Source organism: Camelus dromedarius, chromosome 20 (genome assembly GCF_036321535.1).
Source record: "Camelus dromedarius isolate mCamDro1 chromosome 20, mCamDro1.pat, whole genome shotgun sequence".
Lineage (NCBI taxonomy): Eukaryota > Metazoa > Chordata > Mammalia > Artiodactyla > Camelidae > Camelus > Camelus dromedarius.
In genome coordinates, this window is record NC_087455.1 from 13,670,147 (window position 1) to 13,693,590 (window position 23,444).

Below are 23,444 nucleotides of genomic sequence, written 5' to 3' on the forward strand. Positions count from 1 at the left end.
AGAGATCTCAGAGGCAAAGATGAGTTTATAAATAAGCATTTGAGGAAGGACAGCTCCATGGATAATCATGGTTTACCAACAGACACTAGTGCATCACCAGCAGACATCAGTTGAAGACATTATAAAAGAAATAACCCCTCCCCAAATGAAAACCCCCACAGTACTGAAAAGGAGCAGACACAGATGAAAAATGAATTAGCAAGTTGGAAGATCATGAGATCAGGAATTCTATAGTACAAAAAGGCAGAGATTTGACAAGTGAGGAAAAAGTTAAAGAGCGTGGAAGAGATAGATTCACGTCTAACATCTATTTAATGGGATTTATAGGAGGTGAAAAGAAATGTAGAAGAGCAATATAGTAGAACATTTCATGGAATTAAAAACAAAAGTCTTCAGATTTAAAAGGTCCCCTGTATTCTAACTGATGGATGTAAAAAGGCCCACATCTAGATAAAAATTCGAAACAACAGAAGTACAAAGAAAAATCTAAAAATCTTCCAAGAGAAAAAACAGTACTAGAAAGGACTGAAAATCAAATTGCTTCTAGTTCTCATTCTATTACCCACTACTAATAAGGAGGCAACTGAATAGTATTTTTCAAAGTTTGAAGGAAAAGAATTTTGAACCTGTAATTTTCTCCCCAGTCTATTTAGCATTTGAGGGACAGAGCAAAATAAAGATGTTTTTGAATATACAATGCCTAAGAAATTATTACCTATAAACAACGACTGAAAGAATTATTAAAGGATTATTTCTCCTTGGATTTTTTTATTTTGCAGAAGTGGCACGTTAGAAGCAGTGAGTGAAGAAAACAGTCAAACTTGTCACAGAATTGTGCTAGAAACTTTTTTTTTTAAGAACGTGATACTAAATCTAAGTCCATCTTGGTCTGAACTCAAAATGGCAGGAAGGACAATAGTGAAGAAAAATGAGGAAGTAAAAAGCACATTCAGATTTGTATCTGATATGTAGACATTGATTAACCTTAAGTTTGGTTGAAAAAGAAGCTCAAGAGATAAGTCTATTAAAACTTGTAACAATAGAAGAATAGAAGAAATACAGCATACAACTTCCAACCACCAGAAGGGAGGAAAAGGTCAACAAAATAAATGGATTCTAAAATGTAATGGAGAAGAAAAAAGTGCTTGAGTTTCCAAGAAAATTTTGAAAAGGCAATGAGGGGGTTCTTGGCCCACCAAATATGGTAAAGCACACTACATAGTTAGTAATTAAAACTATGAATTTGGGCCAGAATGAACAAATCAATGAAGTACAGTTCATTAAGAGACTCTTGAATGCATGGTAAATCAATACATGAATTAGCTAAAGTAGAGACTTATTTAATAAAAAATGCTGGGACAAAAGGAGGAAAATGTTCATAATTTTTATAAGCTTGGAGCATGGAAGACCCTATAAAGCAGAAAATGCAAAACTATGAATGTAAGTTTCTCTCCATCAGAGGTACCCTAAACAGAGTACACAAGCATCATACAAGGAATGAACATTATTATCCTCTAATAATAATACTTGGAAAGGTGTAGAAGTTTGTTTGGGAATATCATTTTGGGATCTGTTTTGTCTTTATTCTTTTTTTGGCAGTAAACTATACATAACATAGAATTTACCATTTTAACCATTTTTAATTCAGTGGCATCAAGTACATTACATTGTGTTCACAGGTTTGTGTAGCCATCACCATTATCCATTTCCAGAACTTTTTCATCATCCCAAACAGAAACTCTGTACCCATTAGACAATTACTTCCCATCCCCTCCTTTCCCAACCGTTGGAAATCTCTAATAACCTCCGTCTCTTTGAATTTACCTATTCTAGGTATTGTCATATAGGTAGAACATAAAGTATTTGTCCTTTTGTGACTGGCTTATTTCACTTAGCGTAAAGTTTGCAGTGTTCATCTATATTGTAGCATGTGTTAGAATTTCATTCCTTTTTAAGTTGAATATTCCATTGTATGCACATAAAACGTTTTTTTATCTGTTTATCTGGTGATGAACATTTGGATTATCTCTACCTCCTTGTACTATGAATAATCCTGCTATGATTATTGGTATACAAGTAACTATTGAGTTTTTTTTTCCTTCTAGTATTTTTGCATATATACACTGGGTTATGTGATAATTCTGTGTTCAACTTTTTGAGGAGCCACCATACTGTTTTCCACAAAAGCTGCACCATTTTACATTCTTACCAGCACAAGTGGTGTGATTTCTCCACATCCTTACCAGCACTTGTAATTTTTCAGACTTTATTCTTATTATTCCTAATGAACCATTGATTCTCATATTTCACTTTGGGTTGTGAAAGTGAATTAATTGATCTCAATGAAACCCTTTAAGTAAAATATCACTATATTAGTTACCATATGAATTATAGTCTGGAGTCTTGAGTTTTAAAGATCTCATGTTTTTTAGTTCCTAATGTATTGCATACATGGTTTATACATAAATCCAGCATATGTAAAATATTTAAGAGATCATTTCTTTATTATATAATTTAGATAGTTATTAAAAATACTGTTGTCTTGAATGATACATAGTATGTGTGTGTATGCATATAAAAATATATAATGCATTTGTTTTCTTTTTTAAGGTGCAAGAATTATTTATCCATGATTATGGAGAAATTTTTAATGTCCAGTTACCTAGTAGAGAAGAACGGACACAATTTTTTGAAGATTTAATTCTAAAGCAAGCTGCTAAGCCTCCTATATCAAAAAAGAAAGCAGGTTAGTTCCTGTATCAAAGTTAATATGTAATAATTTTGAGAAAGTGGGAATAAAATATCAGTTAATGGCATTGCCATCTTCCAATACCACAAGGTCAAAACCTTATTCCTGAGGTTGACACCTCTTACTGCTTAAAAATCCCTGGGCTTCCCATTAAAATAGACTAAAGTTGTTAAAGCATGCAAGGCTTTTCAGAGTGTGGCCCTAATCTATGTGGAATTTTAGCTAGAATTCATAGCATAGCCCCAGTCTGTCTTTCCAAGCCCATTTTTAGAACTTTCCTCTCCCACATCTTCTCCTTACAAAGCACTCTATCTTTAAACCATACACAACATATCCTGTCTTTCCATAATTTTGTTCATGCTTGTTCCATGTCAGTAATGCTTCTATTCCCAACCTGTCTCTGTCTAAGGAACTGCTTGTCTTAGTGTAACTCATTTTTTCTCCCCTAACATCTGGACAAAATTAATTTACTACCTTAATGACACTCTGTACTTTTTTTATACTACTAATATGACATTAGGGTGATGTTATAATTATGTGTCTTACTTAATAGATTGCAACTTACTGGGGCAGCACTCTCATATTCACTTTTTTATCCTAAGTACTTATTAGTGCATATCTGATTAAATAAAATTAAGCCTTTGTTATATTTGAAACATACCACAATTTTTTAGTAGTTCAGAAATTAACTAATAATGAAGACTTTTTAAAATAATTAGAATATTCTTGTCCTGGAAATATGCAGTTTCAAATTTTTAATAGCCTCTTAAATGATCTTAAAATGGTGATGACTTAGAAATTAGCATTCCAAATTACACATTACCAGTTATTGCTGGAGAGGATGAAGGGGTTGGGATTACGGTAGCACTTCAGTATTTCAGATCTTCTGATTCCTGGCAGATATAAGGAGGATAACCCCTGAAAGTGTGGCTACTATGTGCATTGAATCATTTGTCACTCTTGATATGATGGGAGAGGGTAACTAAAATCTTCCATTCATGTAAAGTTCTGCAGGCTTTGGAGGTACTTCCCGTAGCACCACCGCCTGAGCCAAGACCATTGACATCAGAAGAAGTAAAACGACTAGAAGAACAAGAAGAAGATACGTTTAGAGAACTGAGGATTTTCTTAAGAAATGTTACTCACCGGCTCGCCATTGACAAGCGATTCAGAATATTTACTAAACCTGTTGACCCTGATGAGGTATTAATTAACATTTGCATCAGATGTGTTCTGAGCTATAATGCTTCAAAATTAAAGAACATTTGAATAGTTTATGTGGTTCCCTCTGTACACTCTTGTTTTTTTCTATTTAGAAACATGCCAGGTAGTGTCCTAAGCACAGGGAGGCTTCAAGAACTATGTAATGCATTTTCCCTTCCTGTAGAGCATAGACGATTAACTTTGCCCAACTCAAACCTTCTAGAGGTAATTTGAGAACGTCTTAATGCTACATAATATTATTGAGAGTCACACATTTAAGAGTGAGGTCCTAAGTTGACATTGAAGGATAGGTGGCATTTGGATGAGAAAAGAGGTATAGGATGTTACTAGAGGTACAGGAGCCCAAGAATAGGAATGAGTACAAAATAAAACCAGGGTTAAATAGTCAGTTTCAAATTAATCACTTTAATATACTGTCTCTTAAGTATTTATTCTCTCTCCCCTATATTGCCTGAAAATTTTGACTCAGATTTTTTTGTGTTCAGAGTTAATTTAGTGAATTGATTATTTGCTTGAATTTCAGGTTCCTGATTATGTCACTGTAATAAAGCAACCAATGGACCTTTCATCTGTAATCAGTAAAATTGATCTCCACAAGTATCTGACTGTGAAAGACTATTTGAGTGATATTGATCTAATTTGTAGTAATGCTTTAGAATACAATCCAGATAGAGATCCTGGAGGTGAGCATTAGTGTTTTTCGGTTTTTTTCCCTAGTGGGTGGAATGGGGGTTGCTAACACTTAGTGAAGGGTGATTTGCTACTAGATGCTATATTACCAACATTTTACATTCACAATGCCATTCAGTCCTCACAGCAATACCCTCATTTGAGAGTTGAGGAAAATGGAAGTTTAGAGAGGTTAAAAAACTTATTCAAGGTCATACTACCAGGAAATGGCAGAGGCAGAACTCGAGTGCAGGTTTCTTTCACTCCAAAACAATTGCATGATACAGCCTCTAATGAACCACAGAAGTGCATAACAACTTAGCTTGTTTACTTTGTTTATCAATACTCTTTCTCAAAGTAGAAAAATTAAAACTCTGTAATAAGTTTGAAAGGATTTTCTTAGTTAAGGCCATTATAATTTTTATTTACAAAATTAATATGGTATAATGCTTACTAATAATAATGTTTTAAAAATTAAATTCCCCATTTCCTTTCTCCAAAGGTGGACACTGTTAAGTTTGGGGATATCTTTCCAGACCTTTTCTATGCATATACACATTCTACCTCACCTACTGAGTCTATTAATAAAATTTATAAAGTAAGGGATTTTTTAAGTGACATATTTGTTCATATATATAATGATATATTCAAATATCTACATATTTGATATAAACTTGTTCATTTCCAAAACAGTATTCTCTCAGGTACTTCTTTTTCCTAGCATCCTATTCTTGTTTTATGGATGCGTTGTTTTTAACTGTCTTGGTGGATAATTTTTTTCAATAATTCTGTTTGCTGCATTAACTCTCTCCTCCAGTACATTGGCTTTCTGTTTTTAAATTTGTAGTGGTTATAAAATTAGCATTGATTAGCATTAGACCCATTGAGAGTTTCTTCAATGATTGAAAAGCTCACTGTTATTTCCCACCCCCAGTCCTTTACCCCAGCCTTCCCTAGATTTTACCCCATAGGTCAGAGTTCTGGAGGTAAGCAGTGGGGAACATGCTATCAAACTGGCAACAGCCCCCTTAACTGCAGAAAGAAGGAAGCATTTACCCTGGAGGAAGAGAGCTTTTTTTGTCTCATTGCAATCATACTGCTGCTGCTTCTCTTTCTGTCTGTTGTGATAGTCTAAAATTACTTTAGACCCGTGGTGTTCACACTTAAGCAGGCATCAGCATCTCCTAAAGGACTTGTTAAGATGCAGCTTTCTGGGCCCCATGTTGACAATTTCTGATTCTGTAGATGTAAGGTAGAGCCTGAGAATGTGCATTCTGACAGGTTCCTGGGTGGTACCAGTACTACCACACCTCAGGAACTTTGCCCTGCCTTTCTTCAGGCCATGTTAGAAGCCCCCAGCAACAGTCCTTCTGTTATTGTAGCTTTTGCTGTCAACTATAAACTGGGTGTGAATATTGTATCTTACCACCCTGTGAGAGGGACTGATCAAGCTGTTCAAGCAAATTTACTTAACATTCACTTATTACCTGCCTTCTACCTCAAGGCATATTCCAGTTTATAGTGTTTGGACTCAGTTTAGGATTTTTTTCAGTATTTCCTATGTAAGGTTGCTGTTTCACTGTCCTTGTTTTGTGTCTCTGTCAATGTAGTAACATCCTTTTTATCTCTTTGAAATTCTACTAGTTCACTAGTGACACTAATAACCTTCCTTGCTGTTGTCATTATGTTGCTGTGTAGTCTTGCTATTGATTGATTTCTTGTATTTCTTCTGGTATTTCAAAGGGATCTGGATAGGGCAGGGCAATGAAATTGGGTTTAGTCTGCCGTATTGAATGAGATGTCCAGAACATTAGATTAACAGCAAGGACAGAAATAACACAGTTCCAGTAACTTTTACTATTCATGGTGGAAGTAAAATAGAAATAGTAGTAAGGCTATAACTTTAGCCTAACATGTTGACTTAATTTTTGTTAAATTATTAAAAGGAAAAATTTTAAATTATATTCTTTATTCATTCCTTAGACCGTCTTATTAGGCATAGAGCCTGTGCTTTAAGAGATACTGCCTATGCAATAATTAAAGAAGAACTTGATGAAGACTTTGAGCAACTTTGTGAAGAAATTCAGGAATCTAGAAAGAAGAGAGGTAGGAAAATGATTTGGCATCAGAAAAAAGATGCTTTTGATGTAGTGTATTGAGTCCTTTTAATTAATTCTTCATGTAATTTTGAAATCTGGAAATTTGATTTGCTATTCCATATGTCTATTTATAAGGTTGTAGCTCTTCCAAATATGCCCCGTCTTACTACCATGTGATGCCAAAGCAAAATTCCACTCCTGCTGGTGATAAAAGATCAGATCCAGAGCAAAATGAAAAGCTGAAGACACCCAGTGCTCCTGTGGCTTGCAGCACTCCTGGTAAGTACACTTGGGTAATTTTTACTTACGAAATTGTCATGTTTATTCTCTTCTAGCCCCATTTACTTTTTCCCTTGCTTTCCTTTATATTGATGCTGTAAATTATGTTGATATTTTTAATATTAAGGCAACTTTGTATTCTTGAAATAAATCCAGGCTTATAATGAGATACAACTTGCAGTCCCAGGTCACCTTCCAGTTCACAGTCTTAATTGTGGATTGACTTGATTTGAAACTGATTTTTACTTCCTATAAATCCTAGTCTATTTCCTGTTCCTCTTTATTCTTAGGATATAACTACTGGGTGCCAACCCAAATCCTTTGGATTTCCTGAGGCTTCTCTTCCTTGGCATGCTCTTAATTCCAGTTTTTGCTCTATAAGCCCCATAAATGTAAGACTCCTCAGCTTTTTAGCCTCTCAGCTATTCATTTGTTTTCCCAGAATTTTGTGCCGTAATTCCTTAATGCTTTGTTAGGTCTCCAGTGCTTTAAACAGATTTTTAAAAATTTTGAATGTATCTGTTTTGCTAGGGTTGGAACCCTCCCTTATTGTACTGTAGGTTTATCCATCCTGGGATAATTGATTTCAGATAGGTAGGGTAAGCCCTTATTTTGTCATAATGGAAAGAAGCAATTGGAAAAGGGAGAATAAGAAAGATGAACCAGCAAGAAACCTCCATTATCAAAATGCTCTTGGTCAAATCAACTTTAAGCAAGTGTGTGTGTGTATGTGTGTGTGTATATATATATATATATATATATATACACACACACATATATATATGTATGTATGTATGTATGTATATGGAAATTGAGGACATGGAAAAAGACTCCCTGAAAACAGTTCATTCCTAGCCATATACCCAGCAGGACTGCATACGTTATGTTAACCAAATGACAGGTACAAGAATGTTCATAGAACCAGTATTCACAATAGCCCAACAGTGGGAGCAACCCAAATGCCAATCAACAGTAGAATGGAAAAATATGGATTATTATGTAACAATGCTTAAACTTCAAGTACATACAATAGTATGGATGAATCTCCCAAATATAAGGTTGCAGTGTGGTTACAGTGCGGCTAGTCTAGGCAGAATGTTTAACTCTGTATACCTTACTTTCTTCATCTGTAAAATGATGTTGATAACAGTAGCAAACCTGATCGAGCTTAAGTGAAATTTCAGTGAGTTAGTGCATATAAAGGGCTTAGAATTCCTGCTATATGGTAAGTACTCAGTAAGTGTAGGCTATTTTAGTCTTGCCCCTCCTCCAGTTCATTCCTCATACTACTGCCAAAGTGATCTTTGTAATTTATGCACCAAACAATTCATTTAAAATTACTCAATTATTTTCCCTTAAAATTATTCAAGATTTTAAAAAAGAATTCAAGTAAACTAACTATATGCTTCAATAAATATATATAGAAACATGAAACAGAATAATAATTCAAGATAAAATCCAAACTCCTTAGTATGATAGGTCATTGCCCACTTTCTACCTTCTTGTCACAGTACTCTCTACTTTTATTTCTATAGTCTAACCATACAAAACTATGGTGGTATATCAGATTCTCCTTTTAATATCTTAGGAGGTATTTTTACCCTCACTTACTTAGACTTTATAAAATTGTTAAATGTTCTCTTGTTCTTTTTCTGTAAATTCTCTGAAGCTCAGTTGAAGAGAAAAATCCGCAAAAAGTCAAAGTGGTACATAGGCACCATAACGAAACGAAGGAGGATTTCTCAGGCAAAAGATGATAGCCAGAATGTTGCAGATGACAAAATTGAGAGTGATACAGAGGAAAATCAAGATACAAGTGTAGACCACAATGAGACCGGAAATACAGGGGAGTCTTCAATGGAAGAAAATGAGAAGCAGCAAAATGCCTCTGAAAGCAAAATAGAATTGGGAAATAATAATTCAAGTGCTTGTATTGAGAATGAACTTGAAGAATCTGAGAAGACTACAGCAAGTATAGAATTGAGAAAAGATAGGATTGCTTGCAATGGAGATGCTTCTATCTCTCAGATAATAGATATTTCTGATGAAAATGAAGCAAAAGGTAAGTCTCAAGCAACTTAATAATTTTAAAAGATGTTTCACTCAAAGTTTTTAAATGATTGATTATTATCTCAGTTTATTCCTTTTTTCCTTGTCTTTCAGAGTGCAAGTGTTTAATAGGGAAATTGGCATTATTCTATTTAATAACTATTAAGCTAGTAAATCACTGATGTTAGAAGCACGCTATGGCATCAGACAGACCTGGATTTGAGCCTCTAGTCCACTACTTAGTAGCCTGCTACCTTGGGCAAGGTTCTTAACCCATCAGCCTCAGTTTTCTCATTTGCAAAATTGGGGTGGATGGTTGCTGGGTAATAGGGTATTCTGAGAATTGAATAAAGTAATCCATCTAAAGCATGTAGTAAAGTGCTTGGCTATACAATTTTTAAAAGCTGGCAGGATAACCCTCTCATTTTTAAGCAAGATAAGCAGTTTCCTGTGATTCTTGCTGAGTGATGTAGAACAACTGTTACTCACCCCCATCATTCTTCTATCCCTGTGGTAGGTTAAGTCTACGATGATTTATATTTGTGCAAAAGATCCTGCTCCCAAAGTTTTTCGTTTAGAATTGTCTTCTATCTGGATCTTCTTGGACCTTTTGCAGTAGCTTTGTTTGGTTTTTGGAAAAGCCATACAATATTTAATCTTACAAAGTGAAAAGAAGGGTAACAGGGTTAAAAATTTATTTTGATCAAAAATAAGTATTGACTAAGTTAATGAAACTAGCTTTCTCTAGTGGCTTATAGGCTGTAGGTAAGTCTTTTTCATGGACTTCTTTGAAATGAGTTCTAGTGTGTTTGAGTAATCGTAGCAGAATTGGCTTAGGATATAGCCTTTCCAGTGTGGATATTTTAAATGTTAATTTTCTGGCTATATAATTTAGTATGTTTTGTTTAGATTCTGAGTTGTTATTTTTCCTTTATTGTTAATTTTTTTTAAAAGGACACTATTTTGTGGAACAGGTACCTGTTTACATGTCAGGAAATTTGGGTTCTTTTCTGGCTCTTAAAACAATTAGGTATGTTGACCTTAGAAAAGTCACCTTTCTTGGCCTCACTTTTCTCGCCTATAAGTGAGTAGATAGTTCTAGATAAGGAATAGTCAAACTTTTTCTGTAAAGGGCCAGATGCTCATAACTCTTCAGCCTTGTTGGAAAGCCACATAGGCACGTGTATGTAAAATGGGTGTGGTTTTATTTATAGCAGTAGACCAGATTTGGCCTATGGGTGCTAGTTTGCAACTCCTAGATTACTAAGGCCCCTTCCAGCTCTTAAATTCTATGAGTTTTATGCGTAAGTAGAAGACAGTCTTACCTGTTGAGAATTCCCTGAAATACTCTGAGAAAATACTTATCAAATGTTCTTAATTTTTGAGTGTGTAAATGGCAGCATCTTAATCTTATAGCAGACTCAGTAAACCTGATTAGGGTTTGTGTCTTAGTAAATATGTCCTCCTGTTTAATCTGCCTTAATATTTATTTTAGGCGTTATAAAATGTCTGTGAACCAAATAATAGTTACTTACTTTCTCATTTTAGAAATGTATGTTCTGCGAATGACTCGAGCTAGACGTTCCCAAGTAGAGCAACAGCAGCTCATCAGTGTTGAAAAGGCTTTGGCAATTCTTTCTCAGCCTACGCCCTCACTTGTTGTGGACCATGAGCGATTAAAAGTATGTAAATTGAAATCATAATGCTTTCATTGTGCAGTTTACTAACATAACCCACCAAAAGAGGGATTGTAGTAGTACATAGTATCTATTTGGCTTGCAATAAATAATAATCTTTTATGAAAGGATAAACTTGGTATAGAATAACTTTTCATAAGGGCAGTGATTGGAGATGGCTGGTGTGTTGATATTGCAGGTTTTACAGAGTTGTCTATTCACTGATCCCATACATTGTTTTAGTGACCATAACCTTACAACCATTTTAGCTGGTTTTTATTTTTATTTATTTATTTTTTTAGCTGGTTTTTACTTAACCACATGGCATGTTTTTGTTAACTATGAGGTATAGAATATTATGGTAGAACAAGACTTGAATCACAGAAATTCAGAGAGTCCATTTCAGTCGTGAGAAAAAACACTGAGCAGATAGAAAATCCTTTTAGTAAGAAAAGAACCCTGAAATGGTGAGGTAGTTCATCATTTATGTACTCTCTTTTTGTTTCACATAACAGAATTAATTATAATATGCTTATAGTACCATAAAATACCCTGCAAAAAGTTGCCTTTTTTCCTGCTAATGTAGTTTGAAATTATTTTTTAATTTGTCTGTAGAGATTTATGGCTAGAATTGAAATTGGCAACTTCCTCAGCTATAGGTTTTAGGATGGGAGTTATCCAGGCGAGAGGCCAGGATCATAGAATGTTGATAAAGTTAACTTACAGCTAAATGTCAGAGCCACTGTCAGAGGCTGCAGTGTCTCATCATATGGCTTGGTCTGCCTTCTCTCTGGCTTATATGCTAAAAATGTCCCCAGATCTTCAAAATTAAAGTATTCTTATCTTAGGGAATTTCTCTCACATGTGTAAACATTCATGTTTTCTTTTAGAATCTTTTGAAGACTGTTGTTAAAAAAAGTCAAGAATACAATATTTTTCAGCTGGAAAATTTGTATGCTGTCATCAGCCAGTGTATTTATCAGCATCGCAGGGACTATGACAAAACAACACTTATTCAGGTAAACTAATCTATATAAGAAATTAATTGATTATAAAAACTTCTAAAGGCTTTTTTTAAATACATCAATTATGGATTATTTTTAGGTACAACTGAGTTCTGTACTTTTTTAAATCTAACAAATTAGTTTCTGTTTCTTAAATAAACAGTGGAACGCTGTAGTATCTGTAAACTGTAGAAAATCTATTTTGTGTGTGTATTAATGAAGATACGTAGCCCCTTTTTAAGATAGACTTAAGATAGACTTATTTGACTTTACTTAATCTTGCTTAATAGTGGGCCTTAGAGTACTAAGGTTTAAAAATAGATATTGGCTGATGTTTATATAGTATAATATATATATTACTGGTATCTACTGTATACCGACTAGTATATAAAATATATAGTATTTAGTATACCTACTAAAGTGTGCCATGACACCTACACAGTATCATATATATATACTAGTATTTACAAAATAATAAAGTATTAATATATATAAATACACCAGTGCCTTGATTATAACTATTTGAATTTAATGTAAGATGAACACATCTCAGACTCATTTCAAAGGGATTTAAATAATGAAGTCCCATCAGTGAATATTGTCTTGTGAGTGTCATGAATACTGAACAAAATTTCTGTTTTCACTATCAGATGGGTGAAATAAGGTTGATTACTGCAAAAAAGAAAAAACAAATCACCAATGGGGTAGTGTTTCTTTAATTTTTTCCATATAGAAACTTATTATTTTTCTCTTCTATCTTTTATCTAGAAAATGGAGCAAGAGGTAGAAAACTTCACTTGTTCCAGATCATGATAATCATGGTATCAAATATTCTTTATATTCAGTTCCTATTTAATTCACCTTTGTCATGTTTGCATAACTGATAAAAGATGAAATCCTGCATCTTTAAGGAAAAGATTAAAATAGTAAATAAAAATATTTAAACTTTCTGGTATTTATGTACATGTGTAAGATAAATTACAGAGATAACTGATAAATATTTGAAGTTTGATTAAACAAGGCACTGTGGTAATAGTATTGCTGTGGGTATCAGTAGTTGATGTGTGGCCAACTCTTAATAAAGTTATTTTGATAACCAATGTTTATGGCACTTAAGAGTACATTGACATTGACGTTTTAAGCACTTTTAATTTTATCCTTCCTAGAAATAGTTTATCAGACTAGAGACTTACTTGACCATCGTGTCTTTGCCATCGTTTTGTTATCTTTGTTTTCTTTAGTGCCCATTTCCCACCTGCCTTTAGCTTCCTCTTGCCTGTTCACTTAAAAGCCAGTGTTCAAGTCATAATTTGCAGGGGGTTCCTTGAATAACTTCTCACTTCTGGCTGCACCACAATTCTGTACTTGAATGTCAAAATTAATGCTTTTTAGATAAACATTTTTATTATTCTAATTTGGGTTAATAAAAATGTAAAATATTTTTGATTTATGATTATACTTAACAACCAAAATATTAGTAACTACTTGTTAAACATTTGTAATAGCACAGAGTTTTTATATTTGAAAACTGTTTATATCCTTCTAAATGTGTGTTTAGGTTGTATTCTATAGATGCCTTTTATATACAATTATATAAATATAAATATTATAAATTTTGTATTGATACCAAAAATACATTTCTTAAAGCAATAAAACCATTCACCACCATGCATATTCTTTCTCCCTCCCTTCCTCGCCTTTTTTTCTTCTTTTTTTAAGGAGATATTCTAGTATGAATTTGTGAAATAGCTTCTGTTGGAAACTTCTTTTGAGGGGAATAGAGGGTAGTGATTTCATATGAGATATTCTGATTCTAATACCATTTCTGAGTTGAACTGTCTTTTATTGTCGATTATCTGCATATTGTATTTAAAGCCTTCTAAAACCCCATAATTCAGATACCTTAATTAGTAGATACTGTCTTATGTAATGCATCACGCAGTGCCAGTAACTGAAAACGTTTAAGTATGTGTATATTCCTGCGTTCCCATGCACACACACACATACTCGTTTTTATTGAAGTTTATTATAACTTATTCTAGTGGCATCTCTTATAACTAGGATTTCATTTTGTATGTATGCCTTCTGTAATAAATTTTAAAGGTGAAAATTGCTTCTCAATTTTGTTTCTATGTCTTCATTTTTTTTAAATGTCCTAAAAATAATGCTATGCAAAACAAGTATAAAAATCTGCTTTATTACTGTGCATAATTTAAAATGCTATTGACCCTGGAATGTTTATATTCATTAGCTACAAAGATTAATATGCTTCTTTTTCTTTCATTCCCTACTGTCTACAGACATGGGAAATAATTTATCTACATTCCTATGTAGACTTCTAAAACCATGCTGAAATTTGTAAGCCTAGAATGTTTCTTTCTCATTTTTTGCTTAAAAGTACAATCAGGCTAAAGTATTAGGCAAGAAAAAGAAACAGGCATCCAAATTGGAAAGGAAAAAGTAAAACTCTATTCACAGATGATCTTATATGTAGAAAATCCTAAAGAATCCACAAAATATTTGATAGAACTAGTAAATTCCACAAAGCTGTAAGATAAGTCAACATAAAAATCAGTCATATTTCTGTATAATAGCAATGAAAGATCCAAAAAAGGAAACTAAGAAAGCAATTCCATTTACAATAGCATCTAAGACAATAAAACACCTAGGAATGTTTAACCAAGGAGGTGGAAACTTGTACACTGATAACTTCAAAATCTTGCTGAAAAAATTAAATAAGACCTAAATAAACAGAAAGAGATCCTGTGTTCATGTGTTGGAAGATCTTGTCTTCATGTATTAGGAAACAATGTTAAAATGTCAGTATTCCCCAAAGCAGTCAGTAGATTCAGTGCAATACCTATTAAAATCCTAAAGGCCTTTTTTACAGAAATGGGAGCGTTAATCCTAAATTCATAATGGAACTGCAAAGGACCCTGAATAGCCAAAACAATCTTGAAAAAGAAGAGAAAGTTGGAAGACTCACACTTTTTTACTCCAAAATGTACAGAAAGTTACATTAGTAAAACAGTGTGGTACTGGCATAGGGATAGACATATAAAGATCAGTGCAACAGAGTTGAGAGTTCAGAAATAAATCCACATTATCTGTGGTCAGTTGACTCTTAACAACAGTGGCTGAGACCATTCAGTGGGGAGAGAATAGTCTCTTCAACAGATGGTGCTTGGAAAGTGACATCCATATGCTAAGGAATGAGGTTGAACTTCTACCTCATACTATATACAAAAATAACAAAATGGAGCAAAGACCTAAATTTAAGAGCTGAAACTATGAAACTTTAGAAGGAAACAAGGGCAAATCTTGATGGCCTTGAATTTGGTGATGATTTCTTAAATATGGCATCAAAAAAAAAAAAACCTCCACTAGCAACTAAAGGGAAATTAGATAAATGGTACATCATCAAAATTAAAAACATTTATGCCTCTACAGATAGTATCTGTTCTATAATTTTGTAATTATGTAACTTAATATAATATCTTAAAACTTAACAAGAAAAAAACAGTCCAGTAATGGATATTTCTATTAACAGTTTTGAGGAGTACTGATCAAGTATTTGGGAAGATAACGGAATTTGTTTTTTCTCATGATTGGGGCTATGGGTTTGGGGGAGGAAGATCACAGAAGCAAAGTGATCATATCAAGATTACATGCGATCAGTGTGTTATGACTGTTGATTGACCTTGATCACCTGGCAGAAGTGGTGTTTCTCAAGTTTCTCCACTGTAAAATTACTGTTTTGAGTACTGTGTTCCAGAAGAAGATCACTGTGTACAGCCCATTCTTAAGGAATGAGGAGTTATGCTCCCCCTTTGCCTTTAAAAAAAAAAAAATGATTCTATCAGGGATCCTTTTAAGTATGCACTGTAGAATCAACTGAAGTTATTTTAGACTCACTTAAGGACTTGGTTAGGACTTGAGTATAAGGTAACTACTTCTTGATGGGAGGTATTGTGGGGGTAAAAACTCACTTTATATTAGGATAGAGGAAAAGATTGCTAGTTTGCCTCCTACTACCCATTCTCTCATTCCTTGTAGCAAAGCCCTGAGCTGGAAAATGATGTTTTCTGGCTTCCATTGCAGCAGTATGTGGCCATGTGACTAAGTTCTAGCCAATGAGATACAAAATGAACCTGCTTCCTTTTACCTGCTGCCTGGGGGGAAAATATGTCAATATTTTTATATATATATATTTTTTTTTATACAAAGAGAGCCAAAAGTGCTCTCACCCCATACCTTCCAAAGACCTTTCCTAGAAATTGTGCCCATGTTCCTTTCTATCTCATTGGCTAGAACTTAGTCACATGGCTGCATTTTGCTGCAATGGAATAGAGAAAGAGAGAGGGAGGGAGGAAATAACTGGAACTCCAGAAGCTATCTTGGACTATAAGGTGACCTTAAAGATGGAAAGATTCAGGGACAGTAGTATTTTTAATGCTTAGGGTCTTATTCAGGACTTGTTGCTTATAGGAAGTAAAAGCTGAAAAAGTAAAAAGAGCCACTGAGTCCTTGAGCACACAAGTGGCATGGCCAAATGGACTTGAAAGCTTTCCTTGCATGGCCTAGAAAAGTGTCAGACTAGAGACAGAAGAGTCAAAAGAAAAACTTCAGAAGCATTTTTGTAAAGGAAAACTTAGTAAGACCTTGCCTAGTAATACAGTGCCTTCTAAAGATAATTCCATAGTTGTCGAAATAAGCCCCTGAGGATTGGTGGAGATATTTAGAGTAATAGAGAAAAAATTGCCAGTTTCAGGGATGAGTTGAATACAGTTGGAAACATTCTGATTTTCAAATAATACTGGGAGGCAGAAGTCTTTATAATCCATAGTTTGACTATAACTTGTGGTAGGCTAAAAAACAGCCACCCAAAAGGTATCTTCATCCTAATCCCTGGGGCCTGTGATTGTTTCCTTCTGTGGCAAAATAGAAAAAGAAAAGTTTCTTTAGATGTAATTAAATTCAGGGTATGCAATGCAGAGATTATTCTGGATTGTGTGGACCCTAAATACAGTTACGTATCCTGATGAAAGGGAGATAGAGTGAGGTTTTAGAAGAAGAGGCAATGTGACCATCAAGTCAGAGATTCAAGTCTTGTGGCCACAAGCAAGGCAATGCTGGCAGCCAGTCCACCAGGAGCTAGATGAAGCAAGGAACCAAGTTCCCCCTCGTTCCTCCAGAGGAGTGCAGCCCTGCCAACACCTTGATTCTGGCCTCTAAAGCTGGAGGAGTTGTGGCTGTCTATAAGTCAATGATGATGAGAAAGAGCAGCCATTTTAAGTCCCTCCCATTGAGGTGAGTCTTCCTCAGGAGGTGAGATGGTCATATGAGAGCAGGATGAGGAAGGAAATGAAAGAGGTTCTGAATCGATTTTATAGGAAGGGGAATTTCTCACCTTGGAGTAGGAGTGCTAAAAGTTTCAAAGCAAAAGGAAGGAGAATGGTTTTTGCTTTTTTTAAACAAATTTTGTTCAGGGTGGAAAGCATGATTGGAATTTCTTCAAACTACACTTAACGAAGGAGACCAACAACTGCCATTTCTCTGAATCAGATGTGCGCTTCTTAGTCTTTTTCATGCTCTGCCACACCAGTACGTATCTAACTCCTACTATCCTTCATTTCTCAGCATAAGTCACAAAATCAAACGTTTTTTTAGGTCAGGAACTATGTGTGTTTCATTTTATGATTATAGATCCAGCACTTATTAATAGGTCTGTATTTGACACTAAATAAATATTGCTTGACTGAATGAGCAGTGGATAAGGAGAGCAGATTAAGGAGCAGAACAGGAAGATATAAAGTTGTTAGAAAACAGGCCCGTGGGGCTGCGGTTCTGAAGGGAAGCCTGCCCTTCAGGAAAGGAGAGTGAGATGGAGCTAATAGCATCTAATTAAAAGTTACAAAGTCATGTCAATTATATTTTTAGAAGTTGCTTCTGTTTGTTTTATTCAATTCCAAGGCTACAAAAGAACAAATTTTCACTTCAGCTTGCTAATAGTTAATTGTTCAAATATTGGACATGTTTGTGAGATTGAAACCCATCTAATTAATGATTGTGTATTCTTAGCCTTGCATATTCAGTAACGTGACTAGAAAGACTGGAAGGTTTGTGGATTTTTTCATTTGGTTTTCTTAGTAGTTCTGGGAACAAACACAAAATACCAAGAAATACATATTTATACATAAATGTATATTTACATATTTAAATTATACAAAATAGGGTATAAAATACATAGTTTATATGTAATTATATAAAACAAGTTGTATATATAAAATAAATTATATTTATACGTAAATAGTGATGAGAGAGCAGCCATCAGACAGTGTTTGGTTAATAACATGGGTTTTATTGGTTAAGATTCTTTTGGTTGCAAGCAATAGAAATTTGCTCTGGCTCATTTTAACCTTTAAGGCATCTTTAGGAAGGATGTAGTTACCTCACAGATGGTCAGAACAACCAAAAGTCAATGGAGAGAACCAGGGCTGCTGCAAGCCCTTAGAGGAATTCTTAAAATAGTTGCTATTAATGTGACAAATGTCCGCGAAGACACTCAGGCTCAGTGCTTCTCCATTCGACATTACAAAATTCCCCCTAACAAAAACTGGATTGGTCTTGATGTCCTGCCTAGCTTTGGCCAGAGGCCAGGGTCACATAATTTAGACATCCCTGTAGAAAACCCCCATGGTAAGGAAATATGAACCAGAAGCCGCCCCAAGAGCTGTCTGTCATAAAGGTTAACAAAGACACAATTTACTGACATAATTTCTAATGTGCACTTAAACCAGTTCTTTGAGCTATAGAACTGGTGATCTCTCAAACTTTGTGTGTGCTTTAAACACCATATTTTATTTAATACTTACGAAGACCCTAGGAGGTGAATTCTCATGCTATTTTCATTTTACAAATAAAGAAATTGAGGCTTACGTTAGGTAATTTACCAATTTCACACATAAGTGGCAGAAGCAGGACTCCACTAGGTCTGTGTGATAGAAATCCATGTTCTTCATCACCGCCCCTGAACAGGCACTGTAGATAGCCTACTTGTAGGCTCTTGGCATTCAGTGTCCTGATGTGTGACACTGTTGGCAATCTGCAAACATCTGTAACTCCACCTGAGACTGTTCTTGTGCTCCGTGCTGGAAGTGACAGGAAGTTAACATCCCTGGGAATAGCTGCCAACCAGACAAAGGTAGGAGCCAGTGAAGAATACCTCAGTTCCCTTGTCCCTTGGGTGGGACAACTCTGAGGAGTGTTCTGTACTTTGTCTTGGTTCACCATTGGAGCTGAGCCCTAGGTCTCAGAGCAATAACCTGCTTGAAACAGACTCCATTAGCTTCCTTCCCTTCCCTTTCTCACTCCCCACTCCCCTGACGGTATTTCTTGGCACTACCTCCCAAACGACTCACTCTCACATCTTTTTCTCTGGATCTGCTTTACAGAGAACCCAAGACCCTCACTCCCTTTATACAGTAAAAGTAGAAAAATATGAAATGCCCCAACAATAACTGAATTTTTTTGTTTTCTCAACTACTGTTGAACCTCACAAATCAACATTCTTTTCCTCAGTATTTATTGTGATAGCCTAACAATTTTATTTTCAAATTTATCCCCATTTTAAAGATTGTCTTAATTATTTTGTAGCAATGTTAAATTATGTTTTTTATTCTACTTTTAAGAGGAAAAATCTGGAAGCTTCATGTTTAGGCTATGTAATTTTAGTATGCAAAGGTTGGAATTGAAATCACTACATTTGAGCAATCAACCCTGCCAACATCCGAGCTCTGGCTGGGAGTCAGAGAATAGCACTTAACATGCAGTGAGAGGGCTCTTGGAATACTACTACCTTCAGAGCACATGCCAAATCAAAATCATTTAAACGTCCAAAAGATTTGAGACAAAACAGTTAACAAATGAAAAAGTGCCAAACATGGGTATCCTGGACATGCAGACATTGTGAGCTACAAGTATTGGTTTAAAGGACCATTGTGAAACTTCAACTGGCTTAAAGATTGACTTGGAGAGAAAAGAGTGGGGAGGCGCTCATTGCAATAGATAATGTATTCATGAAATAATTTGGAAACTGATTACGTGTGATGAATCCTAATTATAGCTATTTACTGTGGTGAATATTTAGGAAAATCAGGGTCTTAAAAAAAGGCACTAGCGTCTGCTTTAATTATTTAGGAAGAAAAATAAGTTACCCCAATCTTATGTTCTGTAATTATTTTTTACATTCAGTTTACATGTTTTATATTTAGGACCACAGCATATGTCTCTTTTCTGTTTCTTCCTAAAAATTTTCTTAAGACTCCTTTCCCACCCACCAGGGAGAAAATGTAAATTACCACCATCACTCAAATGAATTCCCTGGTTTCTTCTGAACCTTCACCTCACAGCTGTTGCATGAAATATAATCACTAAAGTACTAGCTAAATGAAAATGTCTATCCAAAATGACGGTTTTCTAATATCCTTACACCAAATAACTTTGTAGGAGAAGAAACAGAGATAATTAAACACATTTTTTTTCCATCTAAAAATAGCTAATCTGGAAATACACCAAGAGGCTAATAGTGAGTGGTAAGGAAGGGAGAACCATGAATGAATTCTTATCTCTATTTTTTTTTTAAGTTTCTGTAAAGTGATTATATTCCTTTGGCAACAAAATATTTTATAAAAATGTGAAAGTTGCTTTTTAAGCTGTAATTTGTATTTTAATTGTGAAATCTGAAATATCTAATAGGAGGCAAAAAAAGATCACAAAAAACTTGTTTATCTAAACTGAAACATCATGTATTTTTTATATTTTTATACTCTCCTGCCACTGTCTTTGGGCAACTGTTTCTCAAAACAAGTTGTTCAAAGGCTGTAGATCTTACCTGATGATCAGAAAGGAGGTATTTAACCTTTGGCTACATGCATAATATAAGCATAGCATTATATCACTTTGCGGGCTGCAAACTGCATACCTCTCAGCTAGCTATGAAACAGGAGAGAAAGAAATGTGTAAGAAGGAAGTAAATTACAAAAATACCTGAACTACAAAATAGTTGACCAATTCACAAGAGGTCCAAGCTAATTGGTTTACATTTTCAATATATAATATTCATAATTAAAAAGACAAGACAACACGAAGATATTATTTAGGGTATTTTGATTGTATCCATGAGGTCAGGGACCATGTCTGTTTTGTCCAATTAATAGCTGCTGAATTTATATATTTAGGTGTATATCCCAATGCCTATAAAGCATTAGGAGAGAAAGAAGAATGAGATATGGTCCCTGCCCCCTAAGGAAGGTGTAATACAGTAAAATTACATGTTAATGCACCTAAATTGCCTCATATCTCAGTAAAGAATTCGGGTTTGCTTTTACTTTCTTATCATCCATGGCACAGAAGGACAGACATCATGGTGCTGTGGAGAAGCAGGGCCTGTGGCATCAAACATGGGCTTCAATCTTCTTGATCATGTTCTCCCAAAAAGATGCCTTTTGTTAAGGCAAAATTGCAGAGACGTTTACCGCTCAGCAAAATGTCCTTGTGCTCCTCCACTTGTCCTGTGACTAGGGCCGATCAAACAGCTCTAAGCCGAAGTGCCATGTGTCACTTCTAAACCGAAGCCTTTAATTGCTGGTGGAAAGCTCTCTTCCCTCTGCCTCGGCAACCTAGAAGACGTGTATTCCAAATGATACAGCCAGAAAGAGGAAGCAGCCTGGATCCCCGAGTCTCCAATTAGTAGGAGTTGCCCCTGGGAGTCACTGAGAGCAACAAGAAACCTTGATGAATGAGAAGTAAATCATTATTTGTTATAGCAGCACAGCCTGGTCTGTTCTGACAAATAGAACTAATATAATAACCACCTGATGGTTGTTGAGCCCGTGATGGAAGAATCAGTATGAAGGCAAGACTATGAGATCTGCTTTATAAAAGTAGCCAAAAATTGATGTCTTTCTGTGCTATTCACTTCACAAACAATGGAAAAGACCTGACCAACATCCAGCCCTACCCAAGCCCTTGCTATGCACTCTTTAAACCTGAATAAACCTTTGTTGCCACAACTTGTGGGACTTTTGCAAAGCCATCTTCTTGGGCCTCAGTTTTCCTTGTCTGTAAAATTGGGCATGTAGTCCTAGCACTCAGGATTGTCCTGAAAGTAAATTACATAGCAAAGCACTTAGCTCAGGGCCTGGCAGGTAGAAGTGCTTCACAAGAATTGTTTCCTTCCCTATCTTTTATCTGAGGCCAGAGGTTCTCAACACCGACTGCATTTTAGAATCATTTGGGAAGCTTAAAAAAAAAGAATCAATGCCCGTATCCCATCCTAAACCAAATAATCAGAATCTGGAGATAAGGCTGGGGCATAGATGTTTTTTAAAAGCATCAGGTGATTCTGTTGTCCAGCCAGGGTTGAGAACCATTGCCCTAGGCAATGTGTAAATAAAATATTTGATTACACGTTTATTTCAAATAAAGCCTTCATAACTAAAAAAGAAAAAAAGACATAGGGTGACCACTTTTTCACAGACTTGGAGCTTTAAAAAAAGGCTTATTTATAAATGACAGGCACAAAGAGTCAATAAGCAGTTACTGGATGCTCTCAGTGACTGAAGGGCATACCGATAAGCCCCGCGATGTTGCAATGAAAAGAACAGGCTCAGGTACCGTTGACGTTGTTTATAGTGATGACTGTTTTGTGTTGTTATGGGCTGAACTGTGTCTCTCTGAATTCAGATGTTGAAGTCCTAACCCCAGTACCTCAGAATTTGTACCTGGAGATAAAGTCTTTGCACAGGGAATTAAATTAAAGTGAGATCATTAGGGTGGACCCTAATCCTATATGATTTGTGTCCTTATAAGAGAGGAGTTTGAACACAAACATGTACAAATGGAAGACGATGTGAAGACACTGGGAGAAGACAGCCATCGATCTACACGTCAAGGAGAGAGACTCAGGGCAAATCCTTCCCTGAGGGGCCTCAGAAGGAGCCAGCCCTGCTGACACCTTGACCTCACACTTAGAGCCTCTGGAACTTTTAGAAAAATAAATTTCTGTTGTTTAAGCGACCCAGTCTGTCATGCTTTATTACAGCAGCCCCAGCAAACGAATATAGCTATCCATGCTGCAGCTAAAGCATGTGCTAGGTTTTTGGTGAGTGGGAGAAATAGCTACCCTGCCTCCGTTTTATTAAGAGATGTTCAGAGAGATGGAGTTTTATGAGGTCCTTGAACTGAGTATTTCAGCTGTTTGATAAAAAGGTAATTTAAAATATTAGAGAAGGCTGCCTGTTTATAAGGTTACTGGGAAACTGACTGGGCAGGTTAACCTCTCCAAACCTTGGCTTCCTCATGGTGTTAACTGCAAACAGCATCAACTACCTCACAGAGACACCAGGAGGGTAAAATGAGATAACACATCTAAAGTATCTGGAGATTAGTGAGCTGTGAGGTTTCCTGAAAGAGGGAAGTTTGCAATGGGTCGGAAAGTTCTTGATGACTGAAGTAGAATTTCCCTTGCAGTTTTGATGTTCAACCATCTGACAGTTTTAGGAATGGATATCTCTTCTTAGAGATACTTGAAAAATTTTTTTATTGAAGTATAGTTTGCTTTACAATGTTGTGTTAGTTTCAGGCATACAGCAAAGTGAGTCAGTTACACATATATATATTCTTTTTCAGATTC

General features: G+C 35.3%; 1 protein-coding gene across 3 annotated transcripts in view; it reads left to right on the forward strand.

Moving 5' to 3' along the window:
• Nucleotides 1-13,862, forward strand: part of ATAD2 (ATPase family AAA domain containing 2) — a 58,344-nt gene extending 44,482 nt beyond the window's left edge. For all 3 annotated transcript variants that reach the window (XM_031439581.2, XM_064476867.1, XM_064476866.1), the window contains exons 20-28: nt 2,611-2,746; nt 3,756-3,952; nt 4,497-4,656; nt 6,626-6,748; nt 6,877-7,020; nt 8,690-9,082; nt 10,618-10,751; nt 11,636-11,764; nt 12,518-13,862. In XM_031439581.2, the coding sequence (XP_031295441.1) occupies nt 2,611-2,746; nt 3,756-3,952; nt 4,497-4,656; nt 6,626-6,748; nt 6,877-7,020; nt 8,690-9,082; nt 10,618-10,751; nt 11,636-11,764; nt 12,518-12,562 (1,461 nt within the window). In that variant the 3' untranslated portion in view covers nt 12,563-13,862. The remainder of the gene's footprint in view (nt 1-2,610; nt 2,747-3,755; nt 3,953-4,496; nt 4,657-6,625; nt 6,749-6,876; nt 7,021-8,689; nt 9,083-10,617; nt 10,752-11,635; nt 11,765-12,517) is intronic.
• Nucleotides 13,863-23,444: the final 9,582 nt, after the last annotated feature.